Genomic DNA, 22,531 nt, shown 5'->3' with positions numbered 1-22,531 from the left:
TGGTCTTGTGCTCTGTGAATCTGAACCAGGAACTGTCTTAACTGTGGGGCAGATCAGACCTCCTGCACTTAAAGCTTCCTTAATGGGATAGACACCTCCCACTCTTAACTAGTTTTTCTTCACTCTGATCATGCCTAAATCTGCACAAGGGATGGGGGAAAAGAGTGCACCTTTCCTTAACCCATAGTCCACTGGTTACAATTCTTGTGCAAAATACATGGGAGTCAGTATTCTGATACCCTGCCCTAGTTCTGTTAACAGAGTAACTTCCTTTGAGGGGCAGGACCTAGCTAACATCCCTGCTTTGTAGCGGTAATCTTACTCCTACTGCATCAGGGGCTAGCCAAGTTAGTCGGTACAGGATAAACTTAAACAATGAATGGTTGGGTAGCACTTTATCAGTTAACAAAAACATGTAGATGTATCGTGAGCTTCTGTGGGTATAGCCTACTTTGTGAATTCCCTTCTCTACCTACACTCCTTACAGCATTCAGAGTTAAGTACTAAACACTTAAGAATTGGGAATGGTAGTTAGTTTTACACCATAGGGATAGAGGGTCTCTTTAAGACTGCCTGCTGAAGGCTAGGGCCACCAAAATTCCTCTTCTCATGTAGGAAGATGATCTGAGTGAGACTACTGGAGCCAGTGAACCTGTAGGGGAAGAGCTATTCTGTAGTGTGAGGGAGCAACTGTACCAGAGGGAGTGGGACTCCTTCTCACCTGCCAGCATTCCAGTAAGTAGCACCCCCATTCCCCACCAGTGCTGTGGCCATTTGGGGGGGAGGGAAGAGGAGAGAGCACCCCCCATTCCAGGCAGCAGCTGGTAAGTCTGCTAGTAACTGAAAAGCTTAACTACAAAAAAAGTCAGTATTTATCCAGTAACTACCAAGTTATTGCCTGATCATAGCTCCAATACACTGCTGTGCTGTAGTACAGCAATTGTTCCCTGAGGCAGGTTAAAAAAGTATTACCTTAAAATCAGTATAGACTACTCGTTTTAGCAGCATAGGTTGTATATTCGTTACAAAGAGCCTGAGCCCTGCTAGTTATGTAGATGCCCAAACAAAAGTAAGCACTGAAACCTTGGAAAACACACATCAAAACTAAACTTCTATGGACTAAGATTCTAAAGAGGTGTGGTAAGTAATCTAAAGTGACAATTTACTATGGGCAGCTTGGTGCTTGCCTATTGTGATTATTGCATCGCAATCTTAAAAAATAGCTAAATAGCCTACCTTTTAAGTCTCAGACCTGTCAGTCATGTGGCAGCAGAGCTTCTACAAAACACAAGCCACTTCTACATCAGGGATGTTAAATGGCATTTCATCAACTAGTCTTTTTTGGGGTGGGGGAGAGAAGAGGGGAACAACTGCAGAGCAGCAGCAAGGTTAGGCCCTGGGAGCTAACCCTACTGCAGCTCTGCCTTTTAAATGTATGAAGAGCTGCCACTCTATACATTGAAATGGAGGAAGCACAGTAAGGGGAACTGAACAACTAAAAGAGCAACTAGTCTTGCATCCCTAACCTATATCCCAGTAGGGATTGTACCACCGGTCCAGTTAAAGCTATTTCTAACAAATCCACAAGAACATGGCCAGGGGAGGCACGTACATAAAAACCAGAAGGAAAAAAGTCCCCTTAGGAAGTTGTGTACTGACAGGTGAAGTGCCACATTGCACAGGAGCTGCAGGTTCAGTTCCTACTTTTGCAGCTGGAGTCCTGAGGCGTAGCGCACAGCCACAAGCCCCCACTTCCTTTAAAAATCTGTACAGCTAAGACAGCATTTTGAATTGATTTTTCTGGTGAAAGTCACTAGGTTTTACAGTAACTATTAAGACAGAAGTTACCCACCATTCTACACACTAGCAGCAAGAGGTGAAGGGGTTTTTATTTCAGTGAGTCTTGGCAGTAGGTCAAGGCTTCCTTTTCATAAGCTAGGTTTTACACTCCATGCCTAGGGCACTGATCACTCAAATGCTAAGACAAGAACCAAAGGTACTCAAGTGCTTTAACAACAGCTTATGAAACCCATTCCAAAGCAGACACCATGCTGAAACACCTTTAGACTTTATTTTTTTAATATATACAGAAAGATGGAGACATCTAGTACACTTAGCCCAACTTGGTGGCCAGTTCTTTAGCCTTGGCCTTCTCGAGCTTGGCAATGCGAGCCACTGATTTTGGCCCCAAAACATTACCACCCCAGTGACGACGGATCTGGAGAAAGATTCAGAAAAAATATTAGACAACCTTCCCAGAATAAATGTCAAGTTATTAGAATTAGCCAGTCCTGTATTCCACAGGGTGAAACTAGAGTAGTTCAGTTTCTACATTAATGTATGGCGGGCAGCCACCAGTCACTGACTCCAGGGCTGTGTCTAGACTGGGCAGTTTTTCCGGAAAATCAGCTGCTTTTCCAGAAAAAGCTTGCCAGCTGTCTACACTGGCTGCTTGAATTTCTGCAAAAGCACTGACTTCCTACTGTGAGAAATCAGTGCTTCTTGCGGAAATACTATTCTGCTCCTGTTCAGGCAAGTCCTTTTTGCGCAAGAGGGCCAGTGTAGACAGCTCAGATTTGTTTTCCGCAAAAAAGCCCTGATCGCAAAAAAAGGGCGATCGGGGCTTTTTTGCGGAAAAACACATCTCGATTGGCATGGACGCTTTTCCACAAAAGCACTTTTTGGCGGAAAAGCATCCATGCCAATCTAGATGCTCTGTTCCAAAAATACTTTTAACAGAAAAGTTTTCTGTTAAAAGCATTTCTGGAAAATCTAGATTGGCATGATGCAGCCCAGGTGTTTAGTGTCCAAACATGTGCTGTAAAGACTGTCCATTTCCCCCCCAAATGATGGATGTTTAGTGAACAAACCCACAAGAATGAACCAGTTAGACCCTCGATTTCAGGGTTTGTGTTCACTGAATCTGTACATAATTTATACAAAGGAAGGAACACTTGACTAACAGTGGAACACATGGAGCCATAATTTTAACTCAGGGAAGTTCTGGAATAATTCCTGGAATAAGGCCTATGGAAAGTACCAAATGGTTCTGTACACATCTGAGCCTGACAGCCGCAGTGTTGTTTATTTCTAGCTATTGGCATCCAAGTAGTGTTTTCAGCTTCTCACCAGTAACTAAGGAATTTGGAAGTGTATAGACACTCAGACATGGAGACAAGAGGGCCAGTAAGGACTGGGATTTTTACCTCATCATATCTGTCATTGTAGTTGGTCTTGACAGCCTCCACCAACTTGGCTAGGGTTCCTTTATCCTCACTGAAGAGATGCTAGTATTAATTTCTTTGGAACACCAACAAATAGCAACAGCAACATTTCTGTTGAACCTTTTGTCTCAGGGTTAAAAAGCTCTTAATGCCACATAATTTTTCAGGTGAAGAAATTCTATACACACATCATTGTCAAAAGGTCCACCTTTACTGTTAACTACCATTTAACACTGCCTCTCCATGCTGCAGACTGAAACTATTCCCTCCCATCCCCCCAGTGTCAGAAATCAGGTTCCAGCCCAGCCCCAGATGTCCACACTGTAGCAGATTTAAAAAAGTGAACAAAAGGAAATATTTCTTCATATAATGCAGTCAACCTGTGGAACTCCCTGCCAGAGGAACTTGAAGACCATGACTTGGTCTAGATAAATTCATGAAGGATAGATTCATCAATGGCTATTAACCAAGATGGATAGGAAAGGTACCCCTAGCCTGTGTCACCCATTCCCAGCTTCAGGAAGTAGAGGGGTCATTTGATTACCTTTCCTGTTTATTGCCTGTAGAGCAACTGGCATTAGCCAAGTATCCTGTCCTCTGACAGTGGCCAGACTGACCTTTGGTCTGACAATATGGTTAATTTTAAAACACCATAGTCCAAGCCTAAAATCAGGTGTCCTGAGCCAGTCAGCCATAACTCTTACTGCTGTGCAGATATATCCAGAGTGACACCTCCATAAATAGGGGGTTTATTAGGCCCAATTTACAGTTCAGTTTGCTTACTCTTCCAAAGAGCCACATCAGGCTTCTATTCCAGACTGCTCCCCCACCCCCCAGCAAGTCTAACTATGGGAATTAGCGGTCAGCTCTCAGCTTAAGACACCACATTTAGATTTTTAGAGGAACACTTACGGGTTAACCTGTGTGAAGGCAATACTGGTGCAGGTCTTTCTGTGGACCAGCCGTCCCAATCTGGCCTTGCCCTTGATGATACAATATGGAACTCCCATTTTGCGGCACAAGGCAGGCAGGAAGACCACCAACTGGAAACAGATTAAGGATATGCAGTGTCAGAGTCCCAAAAATAAAGGCCACCTTTTGGTTTTGTGGCATGCAAAGAATAAAGTGTTTGGCAATTGCTCAGGGTTAAAAAGCTCGTGTACTTTACTCTTCATGGCTGAGTTTCAGGTGAAGAAATTCACACATCATTGCAATGGCCAAACTCACTATGTAAATTTCACAACTTCGAAAGAATCTGAAATTTCTCTTGTGTGCATATTCTGTAGGAGTATGCTCTTTTCTATAAGTGTCAACGTAACTGCCTGAGCCAGATACCAAATCTGATTAGCAAATCAATGCCAGTTATGGAGTCACCCTTTCCTAGCTCAATGCAGCTAGAGAAATATTATTGAACTACTGATATTGCTCCAGAATTCCCTAAAATAGCAAAATCCAATCCAAAATTGAAGTATTAGAAAAGAAACCACGTACCTCAATGGGGTCTACATCATGGGCAATCACTACCAACTGAGCTTTCTTGTTCTCTACTAAGGTAGTGACAGTGTTGACGCCTGTAAAGCAAGATCGCTAGAGTAAGGTCCGTTATTGCCAAGTTTTTGAAAGAGCCAATACAAGGCCTTTGCGTATTACATGGCTTGAACATAGATCAATAGTTAAGGAATATTACTTTGATATTTCATGCAATCACCAGCTTCCATTATGATTTTAAAGTGAAGAACATTATATGGACAATCTGCTATAGCTCAGGGTTAAAAAGCTCGTATTGTTTGCTCTTCAGTTTGTATTTCAGGTCAAGAAATGCGCACATCATTGCCATAGCTTGTCCACTTGCTTCTGTCTTACATAGATCAGTGATTTGAAGTAGCCTGCTTTTCTGTAGCTGAATGCTTCAGTTGAGGCCTTGATTCTCTGGACACCACAGCAAGTTCAAACAAATGTAGAAAAAAATAGTTTACCGGCTCGGAGGACAGGTGGTCTTTTAGTAGGAACATCCCCCTTTCCTGCAGCTTTCTGTTCAGCACGAGCCAGCAGCCTCTGTTTCTTCTCTTGCTTGGTCTCAGGTCTGTATTTGTGAGCCAGTTTCAGAAGCTGAGTAGCTGAAAGAAACCCAGATTCTATTAGTTTTAAAGCCACAAATTCCCCCCTTATCTCTGCATGACACTTTTGTGCATCAGCGATCTTGGTGAACAGTCATCATTAATCCTCAAACAAATATTAACATCATTTGCACAATATCTTTTTATACTAGGCATCTCCAGTACTGATTTTCAGCTTTGTTTCTCTGCAAGTACCTTCTCATTTGCATGTCAAGTCAGGGGAGCCAGAAAGGTTTCACTCCTACCACCATAAATCTCTACTCAGTATCAAGTAGGGATGTTAAATATCAGTTAATTGATTAGCCGATTAACATAATGAATTACTGAACTATAATTATTCAACTATTCTACAGTCCCCGGGGTTGGGGCCAGCAGCCAGTGCGCTCCAGTCCCACTTCCAAGGAGCCCCCTGCTACTTTGCAGTGCTGCCTCTATCACAAGCAGTAGCACAGGGTGGTAGTGGCCCTGGTTGGGGTTGGGCAGGCTATCTAAGCTCCCAGAGCCGGGCTGCCTGCCCACCTGGCTCCGAATACACTTTAAATGCAGAGCTGCAGTGGGGGTAGGTTCTGGATCCTGCGCAAGCCAGGACTGAGCCAGGATGCTGGCCAGTCTGCTAAAAAGTATACTGGCAGAGCAATGTGTGTAGTCTAGAGCATTAGCCATAAGCTTAGTCGACTACACTAATACATCCCTAGTATCAACCAAGTCCCAGTTTTTGCAAGAACTATGGCTAAAGTCTTTGCTGCCCCTCTCCTTGTAACAGCATATTTTCTCTTACCCTGAGATAGAGAGTTACTCTACATTAAACTGAAAATTCTTCTACAGCTATTGTTTTTATAAACCATTTCCTTTTCAACTCCATTTTCCCCTTATTCTACCAATATATCTAACTGCTGTTCCCTCCAAACCCAACTCTATCCAGGAGAATGCCCATTTACAATGATGCACCTGGGCCCCATGCTCTCCAGGGGCGGTTGTATTTTTGGGAGACCATGGAGAGTGGAAATGATCTAAAATTTCCCAGATGGTGAAGCTTTAGTCTGACAGCTTTCAGATAAGCTCTTGACTAGAAATACAAATCCCATCCCCCCCCCCCCCCCATCAGTATAAGAACTGACACCAAAGCCTTTCAATTAATAACTATCCTGTATATTTAATGTGTTAATCATTATGTTGTGCCAGTGCCCAATTGCAGGTAGAGCCAATCTAGCAGGCAGGCTAGAAAGTTTTTTGATCTAATTTTTACCTGTTTGGCGGTCCAAAGCCTGGGTGAACTGGTTAATTGCAGGGGGCACCTTCAAACGTTTATAGAGGATGGATCTCTGGCGCTGGAGTCTGATGTAGCGGGGCCATTTCACAAAACGTGTTAGATCGCGCTTGGGTTGGATATCCTGTCCTGAAACATAGGGCACAACTCAGATGGTCCAAAGCCATGCAAGCACCCTATGGAGCTCAAGTAAGAGTGCATCAGCGATCTTGGTGGATATGCATGTCAGCACGATCACTCAGATAGCAAATATTCTTTTACATCATCTGCACACAGTATGAAAAGCTGCTGTTCAACTAATTTAGCAGTCAATACGCTGGGGGAGTGAAGTCTGGTCTCTGTTAAAACTAGAGTTTGAAAGTGTTATTCTACCCTGACACCCCATCCCTTCTACTTCTAAATCCAGTATTTCTGTCCCTAGCTTATCCGAAGTGGCATTTTAGCAGGTGGTGTCTGTGCAGCTAGTATGTCTGAACAGAGTTGTGAAGCATGCCATCAACTTCAAATATTACAAAAGTGTTGGTTACACCTGGGACAAACTTAGTTACATGCCAAGACAAATAACATTACCTATTCAGAGCATTAAGTCTTGAACAGCAGCTGAAACATCCCAGAGCAACCCAAATACCCATTTACTCACCAATGCCAAAGTTCTTGGGCCTCTTCTCAAAGAGAGGATTTACAACCTTCTTGGCCTCCTGCTTCTTGACGACAGCAGGGGCAGGCGCTACCTTCTTGCCCTTGGCCTTCTTTCCTTTTGGCTGTAAAGGAACAGAGATGCTAAGTGACCTCCACTGCTTGGATGATTGTGAAATTGAGAGCCTATTAGCATGCAAGGCTTGACCCTACCCTTGCAGTAGTCCTAAGGCCTCAACCCCATCATCGTGATTTTTAAAACAAAGCCTCTGGTAAATGATTGATCTACACAGCAACCCATTTGTATGATCTTTTACTCTAATGCCAAAAAACCTCTTAGCGCAGGTGGTGTCACCCATTTGGGGTTGCAGCCACTATGCAATGGGAGCAAAAGCACCCCCCCCCCTCAAAATAAACTGGCACCTCACCCTCTCCTGCAATACTTGAGCTAGACGTGAATGTTCTTCCTACAGAGCAACTATTTCACAGGAAGAGCCATGGGGCTGGTTTGGATCCAGGTCCAGCTTCACCTCCCCTCCCCCAAAGAGCAGGAGCTTTGAAGCTTCTTCATACTAGATGGCGGGTGGGTCCCTGGCTGGGGGCAGCTTTAACCTCAGCCCGATAGGGAGAGGATGGAGCGGGGGGAGGAAGGGATCACGTAACAGCCTCTGCAAGCCACCGCGCCATGGGCCTGCGCAGGGACAGGTCCAGGCTCGGCCACCCCCGCTCACCCGTGTCCCGCAGCCGGGAAATGAGCCACCCCAGCGACGCAGGAGGGCGAGGCCCAGGCCAGTTCCGGCTGCCGCACACCCCAAAAGACACCCCCGGCCGGGCCCCTCGGGTTCCCGTGCGTCCACCCCACCCGGTAACGCCCGGCTACGGCCCCGATTATGGGGTGGATGGCGGCGGATTCAACCCCCTCCCCCCCAGCCCACCAGGCACTCACCATCTTGGATTGAGGCGGAAAAAGAAAGAGCGAGGCATACTGGGTAATATATGTATGGCGTTAGAAATCCCGCGTGAAATCCCGCGAGAATGAGAGATGGGGAGGAAGCGCACTGGAGCGGATTTAAAGGGGCCGTGGTCCATTTTCTCTTAAAGGCGAAGTTGCCCATTTTCAAGTGAAGCTGAACCAAGGGACGCAGCTTGTGGCACGCAGCGGCGGGACTCGTGAGACGTTCTTGCGAGGACCCCGTGGTTGGACGTCAGTAAGGAGCAGCGCTCCAACTGGGGGCATTCCAGGGAAGCCCCATTTCCCTTAGGGAATCAACTAGCTTTCCCTGAAAGGTGCATTGGGTACCGCTTAAAGTGGTCGAGAGGTCCCTTCAGGTCTATGGGACGAATGGTCACCCGGCCAGTGGTCTCTTGCAAGTGAGTGGGGGAAGTATCTGCCACAGGGCGAGCCAGGCACGGATGCAAAGCTTAGAGTTTTGCACCTGGTTTCCCCTCCCCTGCTCAGCTCGAGTTCAACATGCAGTCACTTTGCAATGGGCCCCGCTGTCAAACTGGGCCAATTTAGGGAAGTGGTGGTGGGCGCCTTGTGCTATTTACAAAAAAAAAAAAAAAACCCCACACAAAACCCAAAAAACCCACCCCCCCACACACACCACACTTTATTTTTTAATCTTCGGGGGTAGTAGCCCTGCTAGTCTGTTCCTGGAAAAAGTCTAGCAGCACCTTAAAGATGTAACAAATGATGTAGCTGGTGGTATGAGCTTTCCTGGGCACAACTGCAGTCAGCTGAAGCAGTGGGTTGTGTCCGCGAAAACTCAGGATACCAGCTACATGTTTGGTTCTTCTATAAAGTGCTACCAAACCATCTGTTGTTTTTTCTGCAACAGACTAACTCGGCTACCCTCCCCCCTAAAGCTCCAGCTACATGTTCGGTTAGACTTTAAGGTGCTGCTAGATGATTCGGTTAGTTGTTTTTTTTATTTTATTTTTTTAAAGAGTTTTTCCAGTGACAAAGGTTTGGAGACATCCTGCAGTTTCCATTCCACGTGCAGGACCTGTCCTTCAAACACGAGATTGGAGTGGGGGGGGGGGGCGTTGGAGTCATGGAACCAAAGTGCAACGCTTGGGGAGGCTGAAACCCACTTCCAGCCAGGGCAGGCACCCCTAGTGCCAGCTCCCGGGGCGAGCGGTGCCTCTTCCAAGAGCAACGCAGCCAGTCTGCGGCCGGGCCAAGAGGCACAGCCCGGAGCCTCCCTGCAGCTTTAAAAACGCCTCTGCTCCCTCCCCGGCGCTGGAAAGGCGGCTCTAATTGGGGCCAGGATTGGCGTCCTCAGCAGCCAACCACCCGCGAGGGGCGGGCCGGGCGAGTCGAGGGGTGATGGGGAGCCGCGGGGGCTGGCTGCGCTGAGAGCAGCGGGGCTCCGTGCGGGTGATACTGGGAGGTGGCCGGGAAGCAGCGCCTGCGGGCTGGCGATGCCCTGTGTCGCCAGGTGAGTAAAGCAGCATGGGGGGGAGGTTGCAGAGCAGTAGCCTGAAGTGCTGCGAGGGAAGGGGGGGTTGTCTGTAGAAAGTTGTCCCCCCCCCCCCCTCTTGCTCTGCTAAGGGCTGTAAAATTAATGCACAGTCTAACACGACAGCCCTGCAGGCAAGCACTCACCCCAGCAATCGGGGAAAACAATAGCTCCTAGAGATACTTGCTCCAAGTCCTTTCCTCCATTCCCAGGGAGCTGGCGTGCCAAGGAAGTTGCCTGGAAATAGCTAGTCGTAGGCCTCCCATAACTTCTCCTTACAGCCCCTGACAGGAACTACTTGGCCCGTGCTGATTTGTTTAAGCGGTTGTGGATATTTCAGACTGAGTGGCCCAGTCCTGTTGTTGTTGGTTATTCAATTGCAACCCTTCCTGGCTCAAGTATGGGAGAGCAGACTAGCTTTGGTGGGTTCTCTCTAGCAGGATTAGGAGTGTCCTAGAAAGCATGTAGATGTGCCGTTTAAAGTTGTGATCGGTATTATTAGGATTTAATATTTTGTGGGCTGGGGCTTCTAATTCACTTTCTTTCTTCCCACCTTTTAGTTACAATATAATTTAGCACAATGTCACAGCAGCGAGTCCTGCCTCAGAGTAAAGAAACCCTCCTTCAGTCCTACAACAAGAGACTGAAAGATGACATCAAGTCAATCATGGATAACTTCACAGAGATCATCAAGACTGCTAAGGTGGGTGACCATTTGAGAGAAGGCAAATACCCATTTGGTAGTAGTCACTAAGGCATGGGTATAGGAGTCCAATCCAGAGTAGATGAATGGCTGGAGCCCCTTTAGTTCTAGAGAAAGGGGCAAGTACTTGTACATAACTGATGATGCTCATGTAAAGCTTGCTTAAAAAAATCCCATAAATAGAACATTCCCTTAAAGTATAATATAGTCCACAGTTAGATTTAGGCAAGCTATTTGAGAGGTCAGTTTCCTGCATCACTTAAAGGAACAGAATTCCACTACTACCATCACATTCAACAACTATACTTCAAAACACTTACCCCAGACGTATACATCCTGGAGAGGATCCCTAATAGCCTTCAGCCTGTAGCTCCTGTCACAGCTGTAGGGTTCCTAATTCCTTGCCCCTACCCACTCACTGCATTTATGTTTCTTCCTTGTATTTATTAACCATTCTTTTTAGCATGTAATATATAGCACAGTCCTCAGGACTGTGACCCACCTAGCCCAGTCCTCACCTTCTTAAATCAGTTTCCTTATGTAAAACACATGTGGGTGAGGCAAAGGCCAATTAGCCAGTTTGGAAAGGGTAACACATGGCAGATGGAGCATTAATGAGTGCACTGAACAAAAGAATAGACCCGTTCATCATGCTAATCTGCTGTAGATAATCTGATCTGACTCCTTGTTTTGTAATGAACCATTAGAAACTAGCTCTCTGGCTGAAATCTAGAGCAGACATGACTTGAGTGCTGAGAAAAGTGATGCTTGTCTATAATTGTTGGAGTATTTTAGACTCTGTTTAGAGAAAAGATACCATAATAATTTAAGATTGTAATTTAATCTTCCTGTCAATTGGAACCCAGATCCTAATTATGCATTTGCAGGATTAGATCCTGATGTAAAATGGGTTGACATAAACATAGATCCCATAAAATTTGCTCAGAATGATCTTTACACCTTAAAGTAGGAGTTCCCAATCTTTTTCGTTCCCCATAAACCCTTGGCTTTTAGTAAACCTTCCCGTACCCCCTATTCAGTATGAAAGGAAATAAATTTTAGACTCTAGAATCTACAACTTTTTTCACTAACTCTACTACTTTTGGAATATTTCAATTAGGATAATCTAGTTATTTACCAAATATTCCCCGTACCTCTTTGACAAGCTTCTCGTACCTCCTGGCGTACCCCAGGTTGGAATCCCTGCCTTAAAGGCTAGCAGTACCAATCTAGCACACAGGAAAAGGCTGTATTTGAAAACTGAACAGTGAGATCTACGTGGCTCATAAAGATTCAACAGGTGAAGCTTTCACTTCCTGGAGTCAGATTCTTCATTTATGTATGTCAAGCTTAGCCTTAGTCTTTAATGAGGCTTTAATTGCTTTATACTGAGTGGGGCCAAGTTTGGCCTCCTGAGTTTTCAGCAGTTCATTTTAGCAAGTGAACAACTGCAACTTATGCTACTCGCCTTCCCTAAAACAGCCCAATCAAGCAAGTGGGAAGTGCTGGAAAGTCAGTGGTGGGAAGAATCAAAGATAATCCAGGGAAAACAGAGAGGCAAACATTGTTCCACACAGCAATTCATTCACGTGGGAAGAGATGGGAGATCAAAGAATGGTGCACTCTTAACCCTGGTCCTATCAAAACATCTGCTAGATGGAATCAAGGACACAGGCTCCTTTTATATGTGGTTCGAACTACTGTAAAGCAATACCCTCTTCTGGGCTGCAGGAATATTGGCTGGAGATGCATGGCTTTTTTCTTTAATTTTTAGATTGAAGATGAAACCCAAGTCTCTCGAGCGACCCAGAGTGAGCAGGACAACTATGAGATGCACGTCAGAGCTGCCAACATTGTAAGTACAGCTTGTGTGCCAAGCAGGTGTACCACAGAGCGGATCTTGTGCGCTCTGGTCTGTTATTAGCATCCACCAGGAGCACTCAGAATGCTGATGTGAACAGCTGCGAGAAGTGTAATCCACACTGAGTGGCTTTCCCCAGTGTAAAGGAAGGGAGTGATTTTTCTGTTTGCTCTGGATTTCTGTTTGGGTCCCAACTTTTGGAGCTGCCTGGTTTTAAGTGTGAGACCCCTGCTGCAATCCTCCGCCTGGCTTAATGTTAAGACATTCTTTTGCCTGGGGAGGGTGACAAAACATGGGGTTTATGCTATTGATGGCCACGCTGGGGCAAAAGAACATAATTGCTCATGCATATGAGCTGCATCCCTGTGGTGTGCATGGGCAACTGTACCAGGCTTATGCATTCTTCCTCTGGCACGACAGGCTTTTGGCTAGCGTTTTAGCCAAGTGGCTCTCATGTCGCACAGTCTGGTATTGGGAGGGCTTGAGGGAGCCGGCCAGCAGATCATGTTGCCAGGCTGTAGTAAAGGACCCCAATCTGTGTCCTATATGCTTAATCTTTTATCTACCTGCAAGGTCCGAGCTGGCGAGTCCTTGATGAAGCTTGTATCCGACCTAAAGCAGTTCTTGATCCTCAATGACTTCCCCTCGGTGAACGAAGCCATTAACCAGCGCAACCAGCAGCTGCGGAGCGTGCAGGACGAGTGTGACAAAAAGCTGATCTCGCTGAGGGATGAGATTTCCATTGACCTGTATGAGCTAGAAGAAGAATATTACTCTTCCAGGTACAAATAGGGCCACGGACTCCTCTGTACTAACAAGCCTCCTCCTGTCTCCAGTAGGGATGTTTAAATACGTTTATTTAGGTAAACATGTAACCGCTGAAATTTTCAGCGGTTACATGTTTCAACGGGGGGCTGCGCTGGAGCCTGTGAGCCGGCTTTTAAGCCAGCTCCCTGTGCATACCAGCTCCCATGGAGCTGCCTGGCTCTCCTCGTGCTGTTCCCTCTGATACAGAGGCAGCAGTGCAGGTGGGAGGAAGGGGGAGGGGCAGACTCGCTGGGAGCCAGCTTAAAAGGGCTGCATGTAACCGGGAAGATTAACCAATGAGCCCAGGCTCATCGGTTACACTATCACATCCCTGGTCTCCAGTCCTTTTTGAAAAACAGGGTAGGAGAGCAGATAGGCCTCAAGACACAAATCTCTAAGTGGACATTTCCCCCTTAAGATTCACACCTGTGTTAATTAGATCAAACTTGTCTTCTACAACTTAAAACAAGCCGGCTACGTCTAGACTGGCATGATTTTCCGGAAATGCTTTTAACGGAAAAGATTTCCGTTAAAAGCATTTTCGGAAAAGAGCGTCTAGATTGGCATGGACTCTTTTCTGCAAAAGCACTTTTTGTGGAAAAGCGTCCGTGCCAATCTAGACGCGCTTTTGCACAAAAAAGCCCCGATCGCCATTTTAGCCATCGGGGCTTTTTTGCACAAAACAGTACTGTGCTGTCTACACTGGCCCTCTTGCGCAAATGATTTGCGCAAGAGGGCTTTTGCCCGAACGGGAGCAATGTAGTATTTCCGCCAGAACACTGACAATCTTACATGAGATCGTCAGCGTTCTTGCGGCAATTCAAGCGGCCAATGTAGACAGCTGGCAAGTTTTTCTGCAACAGCAGCTGATTTTGCGGAAAAACTGGCCAGTCTAGACACAGCTGCCATGAAGATGCTAAGCAGTCAGACTAGGATGAGCAGAGCCCCTCACAAGTATCCTAACTACATGATGTACCTATTCCCTAGACCTCACCACCATTAACTGTCTGGAGTCTATTTTAAATGAGCTCCAGGGACATCATCAAGTAGCTTAGAATCAACTTTTTTCTGTCTCTAGCAGGGTGAGATGGTTGGTGAGTGTTTTTTTGCAAAACCTACCACTAATCTATCTTTTGTGAAATCTGCTTAAAGACTTTCAACCAAAGGTAGAGTCTGGTGGATGCAAAACTCTGTGGGGTTTTCCCCCCTCTCCCTTCCCTCCTGATATAGCGGTAACCTCCAATGTGGCAAGTTAATGTGATCCAGTAAGTGAAAGTGACTGGAAACAGATCTGAAAGGAACTAGTTTGACTGCATGCTACGCCCGGGAAGTGCAAAAAGTTAATAGTATAAATGATGAAAAACAAAGTAGGTCTTTAACTTCTTTCACTTTTAATCCGCTTTGGTAAGCTGATTTTTTTTTTATTAGTCCCTAAAAGGTTTTGTGGTAACTACAGATGTTCAAATCAACTGGAACTTTGAAAATCTGGCCATAATTTACTGGTAACACAGGTTTTTTTAGAAATAAATGTTAGCCCAACAGTGTCCTATTAAACCTGATACTTCAAGAAAAGTCACCTTGCATAGCTGGGAAAAAGAGAGGAACCATTATGAAAAGGACAGTGAAAGTCCCAGTATGTATGTCGGGAATGAGTGGAAAGGGAATTGAGTAAGGTTCTAGACTATTGACTGATCTAAGCAAAAATTCAGGTTTTAACTCGATCAGAACTTTATTACTTCGTGACTTGGTCATCCACTGCAGTGCTGGCTTGTTGTCTAACAGGTGTGTAAGGTTATGGTGACCCAAACGTGAGCCTGCAGTGTATGTATGTGACATTGTAACCAGACACTCTGGCATGTACATTTGTCATCCTAACATCTTTGGACTAACAGGTTCTGACCATGCTGGTGGGGTCGCTATGACACTGCACTAAGCAACCCTTCCTAGCAGAATGACTATCTAAGCAGGAGCAGGTTTTTAGTTTTGTTTGTTTATGGTCTTCCCCACTCCCCTCCCCTTTGCACCAAATCAATCCACTTTTATTTTGTTTCTAATATGAAGTGCTCATATGGTGAGAAATCTTGCATAGACTATAGAGCTATGCTTTCTTTAATAATGCTCCATGGCCTGTAGCTACACCTAATGTGTTATCCACTGGCCCTTGAGCACTTATTCCCTTTTCCTTCCTTTTAAAGAAACCTTTATTTCCACGCCAAAGAAATGTCTGTGCGTGTTTAAATAGAAACAAGAAGTGGCTTGTCCAAAGTACTTTTATACCTAGAGTTATAAGGATTTTTTTTAACCAGTTTTACTGTTTGATATGGAGACAGGGGTTTCCATTTTGTACTCAATGACACATGGCTGTCGGACATTGATTGTGTTTCAGTGGCTGTAAATGCAAGACTCAGAGTGCATCTGGACAGGGTGAGATGACTGATTCTAGAGAACTCAGCTGAGGGTCAGCAGCTGTCAACACCTTGTTGACTAGGCATGTCATTTTGTTCTATCACGGCCTAATCCTGCTCTCCCTTACCACGTTGGCAGCTTTGCAGCTGACGTCAGTAGGAACAGGACAGTAGGTTTCTCCCAACCACCATCCAAATGGCTCTCCCAATCTCTGGTTTCCCTTTGTGGTTTTTCACCATCCCCAGTAGCTAGGACATTTAGGGTATGTCTACACAGCAACATTATTTTGAAATAATTTAGTCCGCATCTACACAGCAGGCAGTTATTTTGAAATACAGGAGGCCCCTGACTTGCGATGCGATCGGTTCCGGAGGAAGCATCGCAAGTCGGGGGCGTTGTAACTCAAACCCGCATTTATAGTGTGCACTGTTGTAAATGCGGGCCAAGGACATAAGTCGGGGGTTTCCGGCCCTTTCCGCACTTACAAAAATGGTTGTTAGTGCGATGGGTTGGAAGTCGGGCGGTCGCATCTTGGGGGCCTCCTGCCCTATCAAGCTGGAGGACTTCTTACTCCGTTTCCTGTAACCCTTGTTGTGCAAGGAGTACGGGAAGTCAGAGGAAATAAGTGCCGTGTAGACACTCCCGATTTCGAAATAAGCTACACAATTGAGGTAGCTCAATTTGTGTAGCCTATTTCAAGTTATTCCCTGCTGTGTAGATGCACCCTTAGAATTTTCCTCCTAAAACGTTGCTTCCTGGCATCCCTTTGGGTGAGGCTGCACACCCCATCTGGTAGCCTGCAGGTGTTCCCTGTGCATTGCTTGTCCAGGCAGAACTCCTGTTAACTTCACTGCTTGCCTGTGAGAGAACACTAGGATTAGGCTCTGTGCTTTGGAGTAGGGATCACCACAAAGGGCATATTTTCACAAGGGATGTGAAAGAATAACCATTTAAATGGTTACTCGCCGGCTCTCGCCCCGCTCCTGGGGAGCCAGCTGCCACCCCACACTGCTAGCTCTGTCAGAGCCAGCAGAGTGGGGGCAGCAGACAGCTCCCTGGGAACAGGACTTTGGACGGGAGCCAGTGCTTGCTGGGAGCTGGCTTAAAAGCTAGCTTCTGGGGTGCCGGCTGCTACCCCACACTGCTGCCTCTGATTCAGAAGCAGCAGCACGTGGCGACAGCTGGTGCATGCCAGGAGCTGGCTGCTGCACTGCACTGTGTGTATGTGTAACCGCTGAAGTTACACAGTTACCCAATTAACATTGCTAGTTCTCACTCCTGTCACAGTTACAGTTTGCAGGATGCTCTTGCCCCTATATACTAATTACCAGTCTGTGTGGGTTTTTGCTAGTAAGCATTGATTTTGTAAGAAAATTTGGGAGCCAAGATTCTTTCAAAGCAACCCATGTGCTTTTTGTGATCTAGGCAGGTGCCGCCTCACATCAATTTATATGAGAGCAGGATCAGGCTACCCTAGAACGAAAGGATGTGCCTAGTCCTAAGCAGTGTAAGGAGTTGAGAGTGACTGACCCCCAGCTGAGCTCCCAGTCCCAGTATTGTGCCCGAGGGGAGCATTTCATCCTGAGCATCAGGCTCCCAACATCTCCTTTGGGGTCACATCCAGCAAAGCCTCCGGGTCCTTTTTCCTGTGAGGGACCATAGTAACTGTAAACAGCAGGGTACTGGCTGGAGAGCTGTCGTGTAAATGTTGAGGGCTATATAATTGGGGAGGGCAGAGAAGAGGAGTTGCCCACTTCCTTTCCAGAGCTGCATTTCAGCCAGATGCTAGGCTGAAGAATTCCTAGTTGTCCTCCAGGTGAGGTGTGCGGGACACCATGACCTAGTTCTCTGGGATCCAGTTGTGAGTGGCTGAGACCCCGGGGTAAGGGAAAGGGAATAGTTAGTGGATTCAAAACTTGTGAGTCCCAGTCCTGTAGTCTTGCATGCATCACTCATTCGCAGCCTCGTTTGGCACTGCAGGATGAGGTGCGAAGTCTTCATATGCCAGCAAAGAGACCTCAGGTGGTGATTCTACAAAAGCTCCAGATGCCAGGTGCCCTCTCTCTTGCAAACCCTGTGGGGTGACAACTGGAAAAGAGGTGACTTGGCATTGGGTGAGCTCAGTATTATGGCCAAAACCCAAGTGCTTTAAATCCCTACAGAAGGTGCTTATTCCCCAAAGAAGTTGCCCGTACACTCCAGCTTGCCTTATGCATTCCTGGTCTCCCCACTCCCATCCCTCCGAGAGCATGGCTTGGCGACTGGAGGGAGAGTTTAAAGTTCCACCTGTTAGAAGCATCTCCTCAGTTCAAAGTATTTAGTCTCTTTTTCTATATATTTTTACCCTTTAAAATATATCCCATAAATCTCTATTTGAGTCTATTGATTGTAAATAAAACAGAAACAAGAAAACCACTGGTCCCCTTGGGTTTGTTTTTATTTTGAACACAAGCTATTTCCTATTCCAGCACTCGCTTCAGTCTCTGGGTGTCTCTTGCATGGGCAGCTCCTTCCTCTCTTCCAGCATTTTTTCCCTCTGTTTTTAGTTTCGGTATAAAACCCTGCCACTGTGCATCTACCTCAGACTTCAGAGCAGGACCCAGGGCAAGAGTTAGCCACTAGCTTAGGGACACAGGATTTGCCATAACTAGATGCACCGGTAGAGTGAACAACCTTGTCCCCTGCTGTGATCAAACCCCTCCATAACCTGTTTTTTGTTTTTGTTTTTTCAGAAGAGCTGAGCACACACAATTGCTGTTGAAGTTAATGGGATCTACAGGTGCTCAGCATCTCTGAAAATCTGGCCAAAGACAGAGCAGGGGAAGGCATACATCTCCCATACATTTTTGCCAGTTTTGTAAGGCTGGAGATGGGTGAGGGGAAGGATTTTTTTTTCCTCCCTTGGTTCTACAATAATTAGTTTAAGGGCTGCAGCATGACAATCAGTTGTCTTTTTTGTTGTTGACACAACTTTTGTGGCTGTTCTTCATAACTTTGGATTAGTGGAGAAGATGATAGAGACTTTTTTTTTTTGGCTTTAGCAAAAAGAATGGAATTATGACCAATTCAGACCATTCAGTGACACAACCTGGTAATGCTCCTTGAAAGAACTTCAAGTACTTTGGGGGGCCTTTTGATTTGGTTTTTTTTGCCCCCTGGTAAACCAAGAATCACCTTGGGCTGTAAATGTTTACGGACAAGCTTTTGAAAGTGGCTGCTGGCTTTTAGCTCGGAGCCCTGAGTTGGAGATGTGCAGAGGACTCGCAGCTCCTGTCAGTAGCGAGCACTCAGCTTTTCTGAAATTCGGGGTCCTGTGCCTTAAATTGGGCACCCAAAATCACAAGTAAAATTGGGCCAAAAGGTCTGATTTTTCCTCTCAATTGGTTCCTGATCCAGCTCCCAATGAAATTGCCCTGATGAAATCCTGCCACTACTTGCCATTGATGTTAATGGGGCAGGATTTTGCCCCCGCTGTCTTTCCTTTGACTTGAATGCAAATTAGTGGGGCCCCCATATCAGTTTCAGACTGGAGTCACACCACTTGCTTCAACGAAAGGACCTCTGATCCTCCCAAGGCTAGTGAACCCTGTTAGGGCACGTCAGTGTCTTGAGACTCACGATAAAGTTATAGCCCACAGTCATTATGTCCATGGACGCTTTTGCCATTTTCTTAACGCTTTGCTTCTGTCTTGCTTTCTCCCCTCCTTCCTCCCCTCCCCCTCTGATCGCACCCGCTCTCTCTCCTTACTGGGGTGGCTTGTTCTGGAAAGCTACAGTCTGTGTGACACCAATGATCTTCCTCTGTGCGAAGCCTACTGGAGAGAAGACCCTGCTGTGCTTTCCCCCGAAGATCTCTCCATGCCTCTGTCTGCTGCCCTGGCAGAGCAGATCACTGCTGCCCCTCAGGGCTCCACCCCATCGCACCCTCACGTGAACGGGCACGGGGCAGGCCCCGCGGAGCATTCCTGAAGAAGACGCTGTGCCAGCTGAACAGGTTCAGAGCAGTGGTGCTGAGCTGCTGGAGTCTTCCCTGCTGCTGGAGTAAGCCAGCCTGTCCTTGTGTTTGCAGGTCACCTGCTGCTTGTTCACTGGGTATCAGCAGTGACCTCACCTCTTGAGCCACACCTGTGAAAGTGTTTCCTTAGGGCTGTAGTAGAAAGTAATGGGCCAATAGGAAATTGACTGCTGTAGCCACTAGGAGCTAGAATGTGTCTTATTTTAGTGCATGATGGCAACAAGTAGGAGCCTGGAGTTGTCCATATGAATCCTGGGTGGGGAGCTTGTTACGGTGCTGTGTGTGAATCTAGTGTATTACGGTTCTGAATAGGAAATTTGGGCCAAGGTTTTGGGTGGTTTGTGGGTTTTTTAGTATTTATTTCTTCCAAAGACTCAAGATAATTAACATTTAGGTGCTTCCTATATCAGTATTCCCAGGCTCGTCCTCTTCTGGGGTGCCGCTAGAATGACCGTGACTGTAGTTTGAAAGAATAATCATCTCATTGTTTGTAGACAGCACTCGTCACCTTCAAGGTGCTTTGCAAACTTGGATCGTTGTGCTCAGAAACTACTGAGAAGGGAGAGCCAAAACGACATGGACTCCCTGCCGCACGTTTGCCACAGACATAAAAGCTATTCTTTTTGAAGTGCCAGGGAAACTGAGGCAGCAGTGCAGTGACTTGCCCAAGGCTACAGATGGGGGCAGTGTCAAAGCCAGGATTAGAATTAAGGAATTCTGGCTTACAATGTGTTGCTCAGACTACTTTTTTTCAAATGATCGATGAAGCTGCTATGAAGTTAGTTTTAAGGGCACTGATGAGTGCTGTTTTAATCAAAAGCAGTGTGGCAAGTTGTGGTTGGATGTGTGCTCGTGGGTAAGAAGCTCTTTGCCTCCTCTTAACTAGGAAACCATTCTGTGCAGTTTCCAAGAGCCATTTCTGGTGCCTCAGCCATAGTTAGCCAGCTGCACCTGGGTACTCAACTTGCACTGTCCTTAGTAGAGCTCTGTGTAGCTATTACCTCACCCACCTTCTTCATATCCTGGGACCAGCTACAGCACCAGTGCAAACAGCTTCCTCCTTTTAGTCATTTAGGCTAACTCTCATTGTATAATTTGAAAGAAAGTATTTGAAAGGGGATGTCACCATTGCAGATCAATGTCTAACTATTGCAGAACTAGTGGTGAACCAAGAATGCCAAGAAATCCCTTGTCAGTATTCTACTGTAGCTTCGCGTTTCTCTGGGAGGTTGTTTTCTCCTCCATTTATTTGAATAAAGCTAACTTTGTTTTGTATAATTTTTAAAGTGTGTTTGCACTGCCAGGGAGAGGTGACTTGATAATTTTAAGTGTGCATGTGTAGTGGACAGAGCATTTCCCAAAATGTTCACAGCAAAACCCAACTCCAGCTCCTATTTCAGCTGCCACTGATGTGGGGGTGGGGCTGGGGCTATGCAGAAGAGTTACTTGAAATGTGTAAAGTGAAATCCATGGGGCTCATGCAGTGAGGTGCCCCACAGCTTTCTGAAACTTTGCTATGCTTTCTCCCCTACATCACAGCCCAGATGAGATTTCCGACTGAGTTAGGTAACCTAAAACCCACTGAAAAAGCACCCATAAATCCTAACACGCATGGGCCCTACCAAAAAGCCTGACCTAAAAGATCACTGCCCCAAACAATACCTGGGGAGACAGATTCCCTGCACCAACCTCAGATACTACCAGTTCTGTTCATTCCCTTTGGGGCACCTGGTTTTAGCCTCTGTCAAAAGACCGGAAAGCTTTGGTCTGACTCAGTATGGCCGTTATGTTCTTATGCTCTCAATATGAGTTCTGCTTTAGTGCCATGAATCCAATGAAAATGTCAAATAAGGCGACCATGACCTTTGCTGAGTGGGAGAGTAACTTGTGTTCTAACAAGATTTTTATTTTACTTTTTAAAACCAGTAAAGCACGATTGCAGGTGCTACCCTAATATGTCCTTATCGGAAAATCCTTTTCTCTCTCCCTTCCTCACAAGGACAAATACTGGTCTGGATGCAGTTCTGCAATCTTTGCTTAACCCTAATGTTTCATTGTCATTAACCAGTGTTCACCACAAATATGAGTACAGGAGCAGTGAGATTTATAGCTTGGGGAGGCAAACCCATATAGAAATACTCTTGTGTATATATAATGCTTAATCAACAGAGCCCATTGTAGTGTTTGTGGTACTTCAGTAATAAAAAATAAACATGTCATGTTAGCTTGTATAGGGTGCATTAGGTCATCTGTAAACTATAGGGCTGTGTCTACACTGGGCCACTTATTCCGGAAAATCAGCCGCTTTTCCGGAATAAGCTGCGAGCTGTCTACACTGGCCCTTGAATTTCCGGAAAAGCAACGATGCTCTACTGTACAAAATCAGCCGCTATTCCGGAAAAGCTATTCTGCTCCCACTCGGGCATAAGTCCTTATTCCGGAACAGTGTTCTGGAAAAGGGCCAGTGTAGACAGCCCAGTAGTCTTTTCCGGAAAAAAGCCCCGATCGTGAAAATGGCGATCGGGGCTCTTTTCCGGAAAAGCGCGTCTACATTGGCCACAGACGCTTTTCCGGAAAAAGGGCTTTTCCGGAAAAGCAGCCTGCCAATGTAGACACTCCTTTTCCGGAAAATCTGAAAACGGAATAGTATTCCATTTTAATCATTTCCGGAAATTCATGCCAGTGTAGACACAGCCTAGGGCTGTGTCTACACTGGGCCACTTATTCCGGAAAATCAGCCACTTTTCCGGAATAAGCTGCGAGCTGTCTACACTGGCCCTTGAATTTCCGGAAAAGCAACGACGCTCTACTGTACAAAATCAGCTGCTATTCCGGAAAAGCTACGCTGCTCCCGCTCGGGCATAAGTCCTTATTCCAGAACACTGTTCCGGAAAAGGGCCAGTGTAGACAGCCCAGTAGTCTTCCGGAAAAAAGCCCCGATCGCGAAAATGACGATCGGGGCTCTTTTCTGGAAAAGCGCGTCTACATTGGCCACAGATGCTTTTCCGGAAAAAGGGCTTTTCCAGAAAA

At 46.1% G+C, this 22,531-nt stretch overlaps 2 protein-coding genes and 5 non-coding genes across 11 annotated transcripts; 1 reads left to right on the top strand and 6 right to left on the bottom strand.

Moving 5' to 3' along the window:
* Positions 1 to 2,052: 2,052 nt before the first annotated feature.
* Positions 2,053 to 10,762, bottom strand: RPL7A (ribosomal protein L7a). Of its 2 annotated transcripts, none has more exons than XM_075905950.1 (8): positions 10,733 to 10,762; positions 7,249 to 7,369; positions 6,588 to 6,737; positions 5,201 to 5,341; positions 4,716 to 4,795; positions 4,137 to 4,267; positions 3,207 to 3,276; positions 2,053 to 2,218 (listed from the first exon to the last, which is right to left on the bottom strand). In XM_075905950.1, the coding sequence occupies exons 1-8, from the start codon at positions 10,745 to 10,747 to the stop codon at positions 2,114 to 2,116; spliced, it is 813 nt and encodes a 270-aa protein (XP_075762065.1). In that variant the 5' UTR covers positions 10,748 to 10,762; the 3' UTR covers positions 2,053 to 2,113. The 2 variants fall into 2 exon arrangements, with proteins under 2 accessions (XP_075762065.1, XP_006123788.1); XM_006123726.4 differs by lacking the exon at positions 10,733 to 10,762 and adding an exon at positions 8,191 to 8,214.
* On the bottom strand, positions 3,348 to 3,422 carry LOC112545929 (small nucleolar RNA SNORD36). The gene has a single exon (XR_003089518.1). It is a non-coding gene; the product is annotated as a small nucleolar RNA SNORD36 (small nucleolar RNA).
* LOC112545927 (small nucleolar RNA SNORD36) lies at positions 4,360 to 4,438 on the bottom strand. The gene has a single exon (XR_003089516.1). It is a non-coding gene; the product is annotated as a small nucleolar RNA SNORD36 (small nucleolar RNA).
* LOC112545928 (small nucleolar RNA SNORD36) lies at positions 4,983 to 5,060 on the bottom strand. Its single transcript, XR_003089517.1, has one exon. It is a non-coding gene; the product is annotated as a small nucleolar RNA SNORD36 (small nucleolar RNA).
* Positions 5,412 to 5,474, bottom strand: LOC112545931 (small nucleolar RNA SNORD24). Its single transcript, XR_003089520.2, has one exon. It is a non-coding gene; the product is annotated as a small nucleolar RNA SNORD24 (small nucleolar RNA).
* LOC112545930 (small nucleolar RNA SNORD24) lies at positions 6,805 to 6,879 on the bottom strand. Its single transcript, XR_003089519.1, has one exon. It is a non-coding gene; the product is annotated as a small nucleolar RNA SNORD24 (small nucleolar RNA).
* Positions 9,533 to 20,997, top strand: MED22 (mediator complex subunit 22). Of its 4 annotated transcripts, none has more exons than XM_006123723.3 (5): positions 9,533 to 9,688; positions 10,270 to 10,412; positions 12,187 to 12,267; positions 12,847 to 13,055; positions 19,263 to 20,997. In XM_006123723.3, the coding sequence occupies exons 2-5, from the start codon at positions 10,290 to 10,292 to the stop codon at positions 19,453 to 19,455; spliced, it is 606 nt and encodes a 201-aa protein (XP_006123785.2). In that variant the 5' UTR covers positions 9,533 to 9,688; positions 10,270 to 10,289; the 3' UTR covers positions 19,456 to 20,997. The 4 variants fall into 4 exon arrangements, with proteins under 4 accessions (XP_006123785.2, XP_006123784.2, XP_075762068.1 ...); XM_006123722.3 differs by having other exon boundaries at positions 19,257 to 20,997; XM_075905953.1 differs by lacking the exon at positions 19,263 to 20,997 and adding an exon at positions 18,219 to 19,239.
* The last annotated feature ends 1,534 nt before the right edge of the window (positions 20,998 to 22,531 follow it).

The sequence above is a fragment of the Pelodiscus sinensis genome, chromosome 22 (assembly GCF_049634645.1).
Source record: "Pelodiscus sinensis isolate JC-2024 chromosome 22, ASM4963464v1, whole genome shotgun sequence".
In the NCBI taxonomy this organism is placed as follows: Eukaryota; Metazoa; Chordata; order Testudines; family Trionychidae; genus Pelodiscus; species Pelodiscus sinensis.
This window is presented reverse-complemented; position numbering and strand designations above follow the sequence as displayed.